Raw genomic sequence first — 17209 nt, 5'->3', positions numbered from 1 at the left:
GGCTCAGGCAGTTGAGTGTCTGGTTCTTGATTTCGGTTCAAGTCATGATCCTGGGGTCATGGGATCGAGCCCCACATTAGGCTCCACACTGACCATGGAGCCTGCTTAAGATTCTCTCCCTCTCTATTTCTGCCCCTCTCCCCCACTTGTGCTCTCTCTAAAATAAAATTTAAAAAGAATTTTAAAAATATATAACTTAGCCTGTATTACTAAAAAGTGTCACAAATGTTACTCAAAATGTTAAATGTGAAAGAACAAGAAAGACTGAGGACATTTTGCAGACTAAAAGAGATTAAATACAATACACAATTTGTGATGGGATCCTGAACTGGGGGAAAATTTATAAAGGACATTATTGGGACAACTGATGAAATTTGAGTATGGACTATAGATTTAGAATGTGTGCGTAACATTTATTAAAATGAAAGAGCTTTCATGCTAAGAATCCACATATACCCCCACATTTAAAAAAATACACTGAGGGGCGCTAGGGTGGCTCAGTTGATTGAGCATCCGACTTCGGCTCAGGTCATGATCTCATGGCTCATGGGTTTGAGTCCTGTGTCGGGCTCTGTGCTGACAGCTCAGAGCCTGGAGCCTGCTTTGGATTCTTTGTCTCCCTCTCTCTCTGTGCCTCCCTGGCTCACACACACTCTCTCTCTGTCTCTCTGTCTCTTTCTCTCATAAAGAAATAAATATTTTTTTAAATATTAAAAAAAGAAAAAAGAAAATACATTGATAAATATACCTGAGAAGAGAAACTGGTAAGACTAATGTACTGACAGTGTCAACAGCACTGGAGATTACAATGAACGAATTAACCACACAGGGAATGTTAGAGGAACCATCATCGCTAACCTTACTTTAAGAACAAATACAGAGAGGGGTGCCTGAGTGGCTCAGTCAGTTAAGCATCCAACTTCAGCTCAGTCATGATCTCATGGTTCATGAGTTTGAGCCCCACATCAGGCTTTGTGCTGACAGCTCACAGCCTGGAGCCTGCTTGGGATTCTTTGTCTCTCCCTCTCTCTGCCCCTCCCTGCTGTGCTCTGTCTCTGTCCCCATCTCTGTCTCTCTCTCAAAAGTAAATAAACATTAAAAAAAAAAAAAAAAGAACAAACACAGAGATTGGGTCCTTATGTGATTTTTCAATAAAGGCTCAAGTTTCTAGAATTGAACAGAAAACTGTTTAGACACCAAAGGAAATAACTGCAAAATAGTTACCTATAAAAAATTTAGATTCTTAATTTTTACAAAAAATATCTAAAAACACACATTATACTGCCTTTTGAATTTTAATGACACTAATAGCTTTATTTAACAAACATTGAGAGACTACTATGTGCAAAGCACTGTGCTAGGTGCCATGAAAGATACAGATATGAAAAAGACATAGTCCCTGCCCACAAGGAGCGTATAATCTAGTGGGGGAGACAGACAAATACACAAATAACTAGAATACAAGGCAGTAAACAACAGAGGGGCAAGTGCTGACTGTGGCCTGAGTGTGACATAACTAGCCTCAAGGTTCCAATTTGAAACACTGGTGATCTGGTGTTGGCTGCTTTGAAAAAAATCCCATCTCAAGATCAGCATAACAGATGTTTAAATGGTCATACCCAAGCAGCTGGAGGCAAGAGACTAGGCCAGGTGGAGGGGCTGTTTGCAACTGTCATGCCTACATACGTGGTGCTGATACAAGTATGTAGGGACAGCTAAAAAACAAAAACAAAAACAAAACAAAAAAAATACATATATCATCTGTCCTTTGGTTAATGGCTATAGCTACTGTTTTAAACAATATATTTTTATATAAAAAGGAATTTGTATAATCCCAGAAAAATCAATTTAAGGATTAATAATAATTCAACAAAGAATCTTGCCATAGGCAATTTTCTTATTTACTAGTTGATTAAGTCTTTTCTCTAAATATCTATAAAGCTCTGTAGCAATTAAACAGTTAGACATCTAAGTATTGCTGAGTAAAAACCTCTTATGTTTAGCCTTCTGAAGGAAATGGTCACATACCTGATAACCTGATATAATACTATTCTAATAGCAACAAGAAGGCTTTAAAGAGATTTAAGGAAAATAATTTTTAATGCTTCAAATGCAAATGGAATACACGCTGATTAAATACAATTCAATGTTCTTTGAAAATACCTCAGTGACAGCATTTGATACCAGTTAAGGCCAGCAAAATTGAAGTGAGGAAAATATCACATGTATTGTCTTTCATTGGTTTTGTATATCATTGCCTAGGACTATGGCAACTCAATCTTTTCTTTGAAAATTCCATTTATTGGTATTGGTGAACTTTGATTTGCTTTTAGCTCATATGCTAATAACAGCTGCTGACCCCTTCCTCTTGGTAGTGCTATTTAATATAAATGTCAAAGTAGAAGCACATTTCCTGGCTGCTTTTCCTACTTCCTGAATTGGAGGATTCACTGCTTAGCCTGTTTCCTTCCGTGTGTCACTGTGATCCTGGGACCTCTGCTGCTTTCGCTCAAGGAAACGAGCACGTGCATCTGATATGGACTTATCATCATTTCTTCTTTGCATTTTCTTTAGGACTTCTTTTGAGATTCCATCTGAAAACATTATAAATTAATCCAGTTAAACTTTAGTTGTGAAACTCAGTACTAGAAATGTTAAGAGAAGGAGATGCCCTGATTTTTCAATGCTAAGGAGGAAAAAAAGAAAACTAAAATTTGCCCTTTCAAAAGAAACAATGTAGCCTATGGTTAAAAAATAAAGAGCATGCCGGCTCCTGGGTGGCTCAATGGGTTGAATTTCCAAATTCAGCTCAGGTCATGATCTCACATTTTGTGAGTTAGAGCCCTGGACTGGGCTCTGAGCTGGTGGTGGGGGCCTGCTTGGGATTCTCTCCCTCTCTCCCTTTTCTTTCTACCCCTCCCCCGCTCTCGTTCTCTCTTTCAAAATAAATAAAATTAAAAAAACCAAAAAAAACGAGCATGGAGCAGTGCCTGGGTGGTTCAGTTGGTTAAGCATCCAACTCTTGATCTCGGTTCAGGTCACAAGACCAAGTTTGTGAGATCAAGCCCCACAATGTCAGCATGGAGTCTGCTTGGGATTCTCTCTCCTTCTCTCTCTGTCCCTCCCCTGCTCACACTCTCTCTCTCAAAAATAAATAAACTTAAAAAAAAAAAAAAAGAGCATGGAAAAAATAAATAAGTCAATTAAAATAAATAAATGAATGAATGCATGGAGGCCTAAAGAGCCAGAACAACTGACCCTAATTTAATCATGTACTATAGTTATATACTGCAATAGAACACTACATTTCTAAAGACTCTTCCAGATCTATTTTTCATGACATTAAAAAAGGATCATAAAATTTGCTCCATAAATCAGCCTCAGAAAGCTTTACTGAAAAGCTTTTTGTATATGTGAGCTGAGAATTAAACTTTCTGTCCTACTTCATTCAGTACAACTGTTTACACCTCCCAACTAGGGATCTCACATTTCACAGAAAAATCCCCTGGGTGGGGTGGGGGGGAGGGGAAGATGTTCTGAAGTAATAGTCACAAAATTTTATAAACAAAATAAAAACAGCAATGGACTACTGGGAAACTGTATGGCATTATGGTTAAGAGTTTAGGTCAAATTCAAAATACAGACTCACAAATGATTAGCTATGGGATTTTTCAGCAAATTATTATACATTGCTAAGTATTTCCTCATCTATAAAGGGGGGGATGTGTACTTCCCTCATAGATAGGGTTATTGTGAAAACTCAATGAGGTAATTAATGCAAGTTGTTAGCACATGGTAAAAGCTCAACAGATATTGTTTTTATTAATAATGTTGGACAGAGGGATTAAGGAAAACATGATTAACTGGAAGAAAAGAAGGAAGTCAAAGTATCAAAGTCTGAGACTCATGACAACTCTTTGCTTTCTGAGGAGATAGAGCCAGAATCTAAGCTCTATACAATATTTCCATAATTATATGAGAATTTGGATATTTATGCTCCCTGGACTTAAGTTACTAGAACAAATGACTGACTCACCCTTTAGATGCTTTACATTTTCCTTATTTGTCCATCTCCTTCTTGCATCTTCTCTCACTTCACGTCGGGCCACACTGCTCAAATCATGTGCATTAAATTCATGCAACTTGGGTAACAAGTCTCTCACCCATTCATAACGGATTGGACACACAATTCTTGCGTAGACTTTGGTGGTAACTAATACCTCATGAAAAATGATCCATTCGAGTTTGGTTTCTTGTTCATGAAGCTATACAAAAGAATTTATTTAAGGATGGTTAACTCAGTAACCTGCCTTATTCCACATTAGACCAGCCAAACACTAATAGCCCCAAATCTTCTGAATTAATTCCTATAATTTTCAATCAAACAGAAGGCATGGGCCAAGCAGTGCCTTTACAGCTTTATGTAATAAAGATATACGCTAGGGGTGCCTGGGTGGCTTTATCAGTTAAACAGCTGACTCTTGATTTCGGCTCAGGTCGTGGTCTCAATGTTGTGAGGTGGGGCTCCACACTGGGCGTGGAGCCTGCTTGGGATTCTCTCTCCACCCCCACCCCCCAAATAAATAAATGGACTTAAAAAAAAAATGGACTCAACATAACCACAAAGTGAAAAGTAGAAAACATTTGTGTATTACTTATTCCCATACCTTTACAAATGTCTTCCCTTTATTAAAAAATAAGACACTTAAAAAATAATAATAGGCACTTACTGCTGAGGAAGGATGAATGTGGACTGGGCTTCCACGCCCATCCATTGTGCAAAATGTTCTCCCAACAGATCTAAAAACCAAAAAACCAAATGATAAAGATAAGAACACTAAAATAATTAAATAAGTAGAGCACTAAGTCTAACAATGTACAATTATAATAATGTGTTCTACCACAAAGAGTTTTATAAGCAGAAGTTTAAACTTACTTGTCACTATAACTTCTCTACCAAGCCATCTTAAATAATGATACATCTTAAACAGTCATTTCAGTTAAGCACAAACATTTCTTGTTAATAAGTATTAATGTTAACAATATTGATAATATTAATGCTTTAACATTTCTAAAATGATTTTGTAATAAATCCTCAAAACAACCTATGAGTTTTGAGAGTAAGTTACTTTTATTAAGAGGTCAAAACAGATTGAAACAAATCAACTAGCCTTCCAAAGGTCACAGAGTTAATGTATGGTGAAATCAAGTTCCAAACATAGGTCTTCTGATTTAAATCTTTCTATGATGATCTCTTTTTAAAGGGATAATTTTCACTATTCTAAAATCTGATAATTAGAATTTTGCACCTATCGTTTCTGTAATTCATGTTCTTAACTTCAAATTTGTATCCTCTTCTACAGTTCCTTACATAAATGTTATTCCAAAAACTTGTCAAAATATTAGCCCTAGTTCAACCATCACCACAGATGATTTCCTATAATACTTTATATACATTCCCATTATAACCCAGATCAGATTGCATTATAATTGTTTATATACTATGCAATATATATATATATATATATATATATGTATATATACACACATATATGTATATGTGTGTATGTATGTATATATATATACATATATATGTATATATATATATTTGTACAGTACAAAAAACCATTTTTTTTTTTGAGAGAGACAGAGTACCCACAACCAGGGGAGGAGCAAGGGGGGGAAGAGGGAGAAGGAGAGGGAGAGGGAGAGGGAGAGGGAGAGGGAGAGGCAGAGGCAGAGGGAGAGGCAGAGGGAGAGGCAGAGGGAGAGGCAGAGGGAGAGGCAGAGGGAGAGGCAGAGGGAGAGGCAGAGGGAGGGAGAGGGAGGGAGAGGGAGGGAGAGGGAGAGAGGGAGAGAGGGAGAGACGGAGAGGGAGGGAGAGGGAGAGGGAGAGATAGAGGGAGAGAGAGAGGGAGAGAGAGAGGGAGGGAGGGAGAGAGAGAGAGAGAGAGAGAGAGAGAGAGAGAGAGAGAATTCCAAGCAGGCTCCACACCTAGCTCAATCCTATGTACTATGAGATCATGACCTAAGCCAAAATCAATAGTGGGATGCTTAATTGACTGACCCACCCAGGTGCCCCCCAAAAAATCTTTTTTACTTGAACCATTTGAATTAGTTACCAACCTTATGCCCCATCATCCCCAAATATCTGAGTGTGCATTTCCCATAATCAAGGACATTCTCTTACATAACCATAATACAACCATCAAAACCAGGGAATTAACACCAATACATCACTAACATCTAATCCTCAGGCCCCACTGAAGTTTTAACCAGATGTCCTAATAAAATCTTTTATAGCAAAAGAATCCAACTCAGAATCAAGTATTAACTTTACGTTTCATGTCCCCTTAGTCTACCTCATTGTGGCAGTCTTTCTTTGACCTTCATGATCTTGACAGTTGTTTTGTTATTTATTTATTTATTTATTTATTTATTTATTTATGTATTTATTTATTAAGTTTATTTATTTTGAGAGAGAGAGAGAGAGAAAGCAAGCATGTGCGTGGCCAAGGGGCAAATAGAGAATCCCAAACAGGCTCTGTGCTGTCAGTGCAGAGCCCGACTTGGGGTTTGTTCCCATGACTGTGAGATTATGACCTGAGCCGAAATCAACAGTCAGGCACTCAATCAACTGAGCCCCTATTTATTTTTTCTGAAAGAGAGAGAGAGCTCATGAGCGGGGAGAGGGGCAGAAGGAGAGAGAGAAAAAATCCCAAGCAGGCTCCATGCTCAGCATGAAGCCCAACTCGGTGCTCAATCCAATGACCCTGGGATCATGACATGAGCTAAAATCAAGAGTTGGATGCTTTACGACCCTAGCCACCCAGGCACCCTTTGACAGCTTTTTGAATAGTAATTTTTTGTACACCCCTCAATTTGAATTTGTCTGTTTCAGGATGATTAGATTTAGGTAATGCATCTTTGGCAGGAACATCACAGATGTTAAGCTGTGTTTTTCATTATATTCTATCAGGAAGAACATGGTTTCAATCTGTTTCATTACTAATGGTGTTCACTTTGATGGCTTGATTTGGGTAGCATCTGCCAGGCTTCTCCATGAAAAGTTACTTTTTTCCTTTTTCCCTTAGTAATTAAGAATTTTGTGGAGGGGCGCCTGGGTGGCTCAGCCCGTTAAGTGTCCAACTTTGGCTCAGGTTGTGATCTCACCGTCCGTGAATGAGCCCCATGTTGGGCTCTGTGCTGACAGCTCAGAGCCTGGAGCCTGCTTCAGATTCTGTGTCTCCCTCTCTCTCTCTGCCTCTCCCCTGCTCTCTCTCTCTCAAAAATAAACAAACATTAAAAATTAAAAAAAAAAAAAAAAAAAAGAATTTTATGGAGAGGTGCTCAACTAATTCCATTTGTCATTAAACTTCTAATTTATTCATTTAGTAATTTATATGACTATAGACCCATGATTTCAGATTTTATTTAGTGGGCTATATAATCTATTACTATCATTATTTATTCTGATGCTTAATATGTCCTATATTTGATCAATTGGAGCCTATTCAAGCTAGCTCCAGTGTACTTCTAACATGGCCTCAACCTTCATTGATCCCTTCTTGCTTGCTGGCAAAATAAGATGTTCTCAGCTCATCTTGTACTTTCCCACCCCTATTTCTCCAAACAGTTCTAAGTCCTTTATGTGGCAGATGGCTGTTTCAAGTCAAGATCAAGGGCACTGAGTATATTTATTGCTATTACGGTGTTACTGCTCCCAGTGCATCTGAGAGCTAGGGTATTTTTGTATGTATGTATTTACACATATACAAACACATATAACATATATATACCATAACATATATTTTCATTCCCACATGTATATATCCATCCATCTAACTATATTGAAAACCATAAGTTCACAATAAAACCCTGAAATTTCAATCCAACACCACAGGGTTTATTCTCATTTTCTCCCGTTCAGTATTTATAACTCCCTTCACCATTCCTTAATACACTGAATTATGTGATTAATTCCTTTCTATATAATGAATCTCCCATCACCACCATTGTTACCCCTTTCCCTAAGAAGATGCCCTCCTTCTCTACACTCAGACTCTAACACTCAACACCAAACATATCCCATATGAGTGCCTTCTCCATCCTGCTCAATTACTAACATTCCACACCACCCTATCTTTCCTCAGGGATGCCATGCTCAACATGTTTGTCTTTCATACTCCACACAGAGCCTCACTCCTCTGCAAGAAAACCCTTGTCATTCAACTTAGGTGCCGATATCCCATGCTAGACAGCTGTCCTACAAATTCCCTCCTACCAAACTTAAGTTCCAATATCCCACTCTGTACCACTGCAGTTCCCCCAGCACAAGTGAAAATCATGAAGAGTCATTGTAATTGATGTCATCATAATCACAGAGCTTAAATAAACCACCAATCTTTAATATTAAATAGTTCAACATTGTAGCCAAATACAGTAGTATTCTTTATCCATTTCTCAAGCTCATTATTGCTTACCTTCGAGCTACATTTTTGAAATAGCCTGCACAAAGACATCTCCGTAGTACTTCATGTTTAGGGCCTTCAAAGGTCTCTCTTGGGAAATCACTTTGCTATAGAAAGAATACAGTGGTAATCTCACAGAATAATATGAAATGATCTTTTATTTTGAAAACTACATGTTTCTAAAGACTTCTGTTTCTGGCCATATGAAGTAAGAGGGATTAGATTTACCCTTCTGCTTGAAACAACCAAAAAATGTTTTATATGAAATAATGATTTCCAAAACACTGTATATCAAGTAATAAAGGACAGCGATCTCTGAGAAGTAAATGAAGTATGGGAAATAAGTGAAGTAAGTCCAACAACTGCCCCAGGTTACGGTCAACCTTGAGAGAGATTCTAGATGAAGGGTCAGGGAAGGAAAAACCCAGTGGAACCTGAAGAACACCCTGAGCTAAAGAGGCAGAGCTGAGAGTCCAGGAAGACCAAGATGGCTAGAGTTCACAGGCCAAGAGTTCAGGAGAGAAGAGAACTCGGATAGAAACAGAACTCCAGAGATCTGCAGGAGGGCCTCTGCCAGTGTTCAACTGAGCACTAAATTAGCATATAAATGTGAGGAAACTACCCAAGGCCAGGGAAAGAACTTCCCCAAAGGATAACAGTGAACAGTGCTTGGTACTCACGCACACAGTTAGGAATGGGGTCTATTCCTACAAACCAGAGATCAGAATACCTCATAATTTGCATAGTTTGGGGTACAGTACTCAGAGAATCTTGCCAAAATTTGATTTAAGATCACTATAGCAATCACCTGTTTAAGCTTCCTGATTAGTTCTCGAAGTTGAGCTTCAACACGAAATGCTGAAAATAAGCATCTCCAATGAATCCAGTGTTTTTGGCACCACGAAGCTGGAGCTCCACTGCAGAACAAAAATACTGGTATCTTTAAAATATCCTCTCGAAGTGAAAGTCTAACAGGTGCACCTGGCGGGTTCAGTCAGTAGAGCATGTGACTCTTAATCTCAGGGTCATGAGTTGGAACCCCATACTGGGCATAGAGTTCACTTTAAAAAAAAAAAAAAGGCAGTCTAACATTCTCATTTCTATTACAAAACTAAAAACAAATAAGCATCAGTTAGCCCTTTTATGAGACCTGTCCCATTACTGAGAAAGCCACTTAAGGAATTTGAGGAAACAAATTAATGTAGATGCCTCTGAGTGAATTAAAAATAATTTGTAAATTAATTTCTTTTTATACATATATGGTTTAACAAATATCCAATCATTTTCTCATCTAAGGTACTTCTAGCAAATCAAAATTCAATAAGGTCATTTTCAAGAAAGAATTAGGAAGAGAAGAAAGAAGAGAACTAATATTATAAACTAAATGCCTACTTAGTAATAGTCACCCAACATAGATAAATCTCACTAATGTTCACAAAAATGCCTTAAGGTCAACAGTATCCCCACTGAACCTTACTGTCTAAAGTCACATAGTAAATACATATTGGAGCTATATTTTAAACTGACACTTTCTAGGGGCATCGGCTCAGTCGGTTAAGCTTCCAACTCTTGGTTTCGACCCAGGTCATGATCTCAGGGTTCATGAGTTCCAGCCCCACACTGGGCTCTACCCTGACAGCACAGACAGAGCCTGCTTGCAATTCTCTCTCTCCCTGCCCCTCCCCTGCTTGCTCTCTCTCTCAAAAAACTAAATAAATAAATAAGCTTAAAAAAAAAAGTTTAGGGACACCTTGGGCGGCTCAGTCAGTCAAACATCCGACTTTGTGTCAGGTCATGATACCACGGTTAATAGGTTTGAGCCCCAGGTCGGGTTCAGTGCTGACAGCTCAGAGCCCAGAGTCAGCTTCAGACACGGTGTTTCTCTCTCTCTCTCTCTCTCTGTCCCTCCCCCGCTCATGCTCTGTCTCTCTCAAAAATAAACATTTAAAAAACATTTAACCTGACACTTTCTAGTACACAGAACTATTTCACATACCTTGATTTGCACTGTTCAAAGATGACAGCTAAAGTTGCAAAGTCATTAAATCCTCCAGCTTTAGCTGCCAATTCTCGATGTCTTTGTTCTGCTTCCTTCTGGTACTCTGGATCAACTAAAATGACAAGTTGAGAGGCAATTTAGTTATACTTTACATCAAATGCCTACATTCATTTTGTTTATTCAAGGTCAGTAGAATCTGCCTCACCATCTGCAGTGGAATAAGACAGAACTATATTAACTCTTGGGGAAGGGCTCTATTTACTTCCATAACTTCTTTTCTTCTTTTTTTTTTAAATTTTTTAAAATGTTTATTTATTTTTGCAAAAGAGAGAGTGTGAGTGGGGGAGGGGCAGAGAGAGATGGAGACCAAACTCCAAAGCAGGTTCCAGTGTGAGCTGTCAGCACAGAGCCCAACGCAAGGCTCAAACCCACAAGCCATGAGATCATGACCTGAGTTGAAGTCAGATGCTTAACTGACTGAGCCACCCACTCTTCTTAAGTTTTTGTTTATTTATTTTGAGAAAGAGCACGAACGTGCACACACAAATTTGTGCGCACAGGGGTGGGGGAGGGGCAGAGAGAGAGGGAGAGGATCTTAAGCAGGCCCTGCATTGTCAGCATGGAGCCTGACTTGGGGCTGGAACTTAAGAACCATGAGATCATGACTGGAGCCGAAATCAAAGGTCAGACGCTTAACTGACTGAGCCACCCAGGCACCCCACTCCTTTCCTTCTTTTAACCATACTTCAGAGATTTAACCAGAACAGTAACATTAATTCTCTCAATACATTTGCCTTTAAAATAGTATTTAGAATTTATTTTTTAAGTTCAGTTTGATCATAAGAGTAACCCATGTTCATGGTAAAAAAATTATGTAAAAGTTCAACATTCCCCACTTTTGTCACATTACCCATAAACCAATCCTCATGGCTAACCACTGTTATGAATGTGTGTCCTTCAAGATATTTTCTTTTTCTTTTTTTTTTAATATTTATTGATCTTGGGGAGAGTGCAAGTGGGAGATGGGCAGAGAGAGGGGGACAGAGGATCCAAAGCTGGCTCTGCACTGACAGGCTGACAGCAGAGAGCCCGATGTGGGGCTCGAACTCATGAACCATGAGATCATGACCTGAGCTGAAGTTAGACGCTCAACCGACTGAGCCACCCAGGTGTCCTGTTCAAGTTATTTTCTATGTGTATACCAGCCAATGAATACAGTGGTTTATTTTTACATAAATCCATTATATGTTTTGAAACTTCATTTAATAACGGGCTTCATATCAGTACAAGTAGAATTATTCATTCTCAGAATAGCTACATTGTACTCCCCAGGGATATAAGAACATTTGAGGAACACAATTTAACCAGTCCCTATTTATCCAGTTCCTATTTATGGGCAATTAGACCATCATATAAGCAGAACTGAACTACTACGAGCCTTTTGTTTTTTTTAACTTTATATTGAAGTAAAACATGCATGCAGAAAACTACCAGATCACAACTGTACAGCTCAATGTTAATAAACATAATAGACCAATGTACCCAATACCCAAATCAATAAACAGAATATTACTAACATCCAGAAGCCCTCTTTTTGCTCTCCTTCCAATAACTACCTATTCTCTTCCACAAACCATGTTCTGACTTCTGACCCCACAGAAGGCTTTTGTATAAATTTTGTATAAATGTACTTCATGTGTCTGATTTCTTTTGCTCAACATTTGTTTTTGAGATTTATCTCTTACTGACAATGACCCTATCCCACTCAGGATTGATATGCTCTCTGATTGCCCAAGTTCCCTACATACCACTTTGCCCAAGCTAAATTTCTTTCAGAGTACCACTTTTTTTTTTTTTTTTTTTTTCAAAATTTCCTAGGGCTCCTTCATTCATTGTACCACATCGTACTACAGTTTGTTCTCCTTCAGTAAACCCATCACAACTAGATTTAGCATAGGCACCATGTTCCCTGGTATTAGAGAGAAGTACTTATATAGACTATGAAGTGAATCTGCAAAGCAGCAGATCCTGGTCTTAGGAGGAAGGGAATCTGATTAAAGAAAACACCCATGAAGATAAAAAGTCTTTCATCCCAGGCTTTAAGTAGCTTTGACCTTTGTTACCTAGGTGACAACTAAAGGAAGCAGTTAGAGACAAGAGGAGAGAGAATATGATTACGGGCCATACAAACAGCCCTGCCAAGGTGAAAATACAGTTCCCATCTCCTGAACCACTCAGGGAAATTGACTTTTAAGCCAAAACATTTAATTTCAAGCACTGAATCACCATTGCCCTAAAGGTATTATGACAAAAGTCAAATTGCCCTAGACTCAAGCATCACCCTGACCTGGCTCCCAACACTAGGAGACAAGCCTATCTATCAGACAGGAGCTCCTGGATCAATGAATTGTGTTTCCTGCTATAAAATTGTAGAGTGCCTTGGACTCCTGGGGTATGAACCTTCAGAGACACTTCTTGCCTGGGCTCAGTTCTTCCTTTCTCTGCCTCTAGCTGACCATTCAATTTGGCTGTAATACCTACTAACACAATTTACACAGGTGGCTTACTATCTCTTATTAAAATGTCAGAATAACTGCAACAAATTTTAGTGTAGATTAAAATTTTAAGCTCAGCTCATATTCTGTGAAGATTAACTCTGTGTGGTTAATGTTGGATCCCTGCTGTTTAGAGCGGTGGCTTGCTCACTCACATTTTTAAAAATGTAGAGAGCATATCACTTCCCTGGTTGTCCATCCCACATTGCTACCTTCTCTATGTCTCTGTCTCTTTCCTTCATTATTCTCAAAGTCAAGAGAATAGAAACATTTTTTTGTTCCTTTTCCCTGACTCTCCCCCCAAAATAGACTAATTAAAATTAAAACACGCAGAAGTCCCATAGTAAATTCCGGATATGTACAGGAAAGTCACAATCCATATCATACACAGTTCCTACAATCTCAGCAAGTTTATCCTCTAACTAAACAAAAGTCTGACTAGCCATCTTTAATTACTTTCCAGTAGGCCTGTCATTGTCTTTAATTTATTATCTTTCCCCAGATGAAATTCTATTATCAGTTTTATCTCATGCAAATAGGCAGATATTACTGAGGCAAGAACTGTAAGAAGGTGAAGCAGCAAAACAAGGTTATATCAGCTGAACCTTTCCATTTGGGAAAATAATTTAATACTTTTCTATATAGCAATCAATCAGAAAGCAAAACTATTTCACAGAGGATATCAATAATAATAACAGTCCTCAGAGCTGGAGCAGAAGAATAAAACAATGAGTGTCCCATACACATAAAATACCCTTTATTTCTAAAAATATCACAGTTAAAATGAAAGATTTAGAACCTACCCAGTGTTGTTATTTTAAATTTGTTCCATTTTAAGGCAATGCCTTTAGGTGGTTTAAAAAAAAAAAAAACAACTAGAAAATATTTAACAGCCCTCACTCCATTGTCTGACTTCTAAAGTAGTCCCTATACTAGGAGACATTGTATACAGTTCACTACAGCAAAAGAGAGATTACTAAAAATGCTGACAGTATGATCATTTTGATGTTTATAATCTCTGTTTAATGTTAGATCTGAGAATACTACCCAGTTTTGCCAGTAAGGATACAGTAAACCAAATTAGATGATCTATAAAGACCCAAGCCAGAAAGTACTGCTTAACTTATAAAGACTACAAATGCAGCTGGAAAGCCAATACACGTTTTGGGTATAACAAGATCTCACCAAGTCACCATCTCAAAAGCTGAAGCTACATTTTGCAGCAGCTAAAGTTCTTCATGATCCAGGTTTAAAAATTAGGTGTATATTTATATATAAGCCATAGTATCTACGTATGAATAAAAAACTGGTAGCAATTGTTGCCTCTAGGAATCAGACCTAAGGACATGTTTAAGAGAGAAGAACTTACTTTTCATTTAATACTTTGTGTAGTGTTTGAATTTTTAACTATATACATGTATGGGGAATAGTTTGAGGAGTTAGGTGAAACCTCTCTTCCAGATAGACATTTGTTAAACTAGTCAAAATTACCAAAGACAATCATTCAAGGTCTCTGGAGATTGACTGAATCTATGGAATTCAGTGAGAACAGTAGGCAGCATCACATCTGAGTAGGAACTACACTCAACCCCCATAGTTTTGTGTGTGGAAGAGGGCTTAGCAGCCTGAAAGCGGCACCCTTTTCCTCACCTCCAGCTCCTACTCTGTAAGGAGGATCAGGTGCAAATAGCTAATGAATGGGGGGACAGCTAATGACAGTGCATCACAGCTTTCCATTCCCTTACAGCTCTGTAACGCAGAAAAGCTGGCCTAGTGAGCACGACAGCTGAGTGGTAGCTCCCACTACTCCCAGTTTTCTAGAGCTATTCCAGGTTTCTGGGTTGTTGGGGTTTTTTGGCAGCTGGTAAATATCTGCAGAGGCCATCTCACCAAGCTTTGTGCTGAAGAAGATGTATACTGGGCAGAGGTGGTAAGTGAAGCAACAGTTCCCACCACCTCTCATTTCAAGCTTCTGCTCTATAGAGAGGATCCTGGTGGGGCAGCCAGTGAATAGTAGATTCCCAATCTACTCCCAGCTCCTGCTCCACAGCACAGAGGTTCTTCCCAGGAGAGGATGGAGATAAGCACTGTTAAAAACCAGCAATAATTTGTCCCTGCCAAGGTGGAGGGGTAACTTTATCTGGACTAGACTTTGGAGCAATTTATGCCCCAAGAACACTGTCAAAAACAGAGCAATCAGCAAGCAATCAGTGGAGACTAATAGCTTAATCTGTTACCATTTGAGGCAGACTAACAAAAAATTAGGCAGATAGGCCAAATCTTAACAGAAAAATCAGAGAACCTACTAAACCCATTGTTGTCCTGATATTCTAAAAGACTATGTAGATGCCCAAGGTTTTACCTTCTGAGAAGCAAAAGGAAAGGCAACATCTGCACCTCTGGTCTATGGCTGAACACAGGAGAAACTCATTAACTCTCTGAACTATGAAAACAGTCTCCAGACCACACAACACAGATCCAAAAGTAAAGGGTAAAAACATCACTAGCTTAAGTCTTAAGTACAACCTCCAACCAACTAGTAGCTGAGTAGCTGACTCTCAATAGCAGCGAGGGCTGGCAGAAGAATCAGCAAAATATACATCAAGAGAGAGTATGCAAACCAAAGAACAGAGAAAAAAAGAATGATGAAAGATGAGCAGTCTCAGAGAAATGATGTATAATGGACTGTCAGAAGGAAAGAAGAGAAAGAGGCAGAAAAAAAGTTAATGAAATGATGGTAGAAAAATTCCAAAATCTGATGAAAAACATTAATCTACACACTGAGGAACAGTAACGAACTCCAAGTAGGATAAAAGAAAAAAGATCCATCAACACATAATAGCCAAAATACTGAGAATAGCTAAAGAAAAATGACTTATTATACACAAGAGAAAGCCAATAAAATTAACAAAGGACTTCTCATTAGAAGTGATAGATGCTGGAAGACTGTGGGTTGATATATTCATAGTGTTGAAAGAAACTGTCAACTAAGAATCCTACATCCAGTAAAACAATCTTTCAAAATGAAGGCAAAATAAAAACATTCCCAGATAGCAAAACCTGAAAGAATACATTGTGGTAATACCTGACTTACTGGAAATAATAAAGGAAGGTAATCAGACTGAAAGGAAGTGACATTAGACAATAATTTGAATGACACTGAAAAAGAGCATTGATTAAGTATGTAGGTATGTAAAAAAGAGAATATAATTATTTCTTCTATCATATCCCCTTATGTGATTTAAAAAGAAATTGCATGAAACATTATCTATAAAATTGTGTTGTTTGGGGGCGCCTGGGTAGTTCCATCGGTTAAGCACCAGACTTTTAGTTTCAGTGCAGGTCAGAATCTCACGATTTCATATGTTTGAGCCCTGTGTAAATAAACTTAAAAAAAATTGTGTTGTTGGGCCTATAACATAGAAATATATTTGACAATAACAACTCATGTATATGTATTATCTATTTTTTAAATTTATCTATTTTGAGAGAGAGAGTGTATGTGCGGGGAGTAGGGGCAGAGATAGAGGGCTCTGTGCTGCCAGCATGGAGCCCAATGTAGGGCTCGAACCCACAAACTGCAAGATCATGACCCAAGTGAAAACCAAGAGCTGGATGCTCAACTGACTGAGCCACCCAGGCGCCCCTATTTTTGAAAAAAGAGGCGTAGGTCAGTATTTATGGGGAAAAAACCTCAATCCTGTGTCTGACATAACAATAGAAAAGGTCACTGCTTTATAGCTACATTTTCATTCTGTGGAATTTAGAAACACTGATAAATCTCTGAGATACCTTAGTACTTTCAGGGTCATTCATGTTTCATATCCATTTACATGACCAACATCAAGCGCTTCACAAAGGCAAGACTTAATAAAAAATATAGTACCAAATCAAAGCACAGACTCTAAGACATATTCTTATTGGTTATAATCTCTGAATAGTCTAAAGAGTTAGATTTATGTCCACAGATATCTAAGACCGAGTATTAGGATCACAAAGGGAAGTCTCTCATTTCCTTGAGTGCCTACAAATATAATTCACTTTCAAATAATGTTTTGCTAAAGTGTAGGTCCCAAATAAAGGCCTTTGAGATACCAAAAACGAACTTAAGGACTTGATTAAAAACAAAACAAAACAAAAACCACACACACACATAGTTAAAATTTAAGACCTGAAAAACCTAA

At 38.3% G+C, this 17209-nt stretch overlaps 1 protein-coding gene across 1 annotated transcript in view; it reads right to left on the bottom strand.

Annotated features, from left to right (window-relative positions):
• Positions 1 to 1282: 1282 nt before the first annotated feature.
• Positions 1283 to 17209, bottom strand: part of DHX40 (DEAH-box helicase 40) — a 46938-nt gene continuing 31011 nt past the window's right edge. The window contains exons 13-18 of the mRNA XM_019431095.2: positions 10468 to 10582; positions 9280 to 9388; positions 8484 to 8578; positions 4731 to 4800; positions 4037 to 4265; positions 1283 to 2594 (exon numbers count right to left, since the gene is read on the bottom strand). Coding sequence (XP_019286640.1) covers positions 2455 to 2594; positions 4037 to 4265; positions 4731 to 4800; positions 8484 to 8578; positions 9280 to 9388; positions 10468 to 10582 — 758 coding nt within the window. The 3' untranslated portion in view covers positions 1283 to 2454. The remainder of the gene's footprint in view (positions 2595 to 4036; positions 4266 to 4730; positions 4801 to 8483; positions 8579 to 9279; positions 9389 to 10467; positions 10583 to 17209) is intronic.

This window comes from Panthera pardus, unplaced genomic scaffold (assembly GCF_024362965.1).
Source record: "Panthera pardus isolate Hobbes unplaced genomic scaffold, ASM2436296v1 HiC_scaffold_3, whole genome shotgun sequence".
NCBI classification, from domain to species: Eukaryota; Metazoa; Chordata; class Mammalia; order Carnivora; family Felidae; genus Panthera; species Panthera pardus.
The sequence above is the reverse complement of the archived record's forward strand: the minus strand, read 5'-3'. Positions and strand labels throughout refer to the sequence as shown.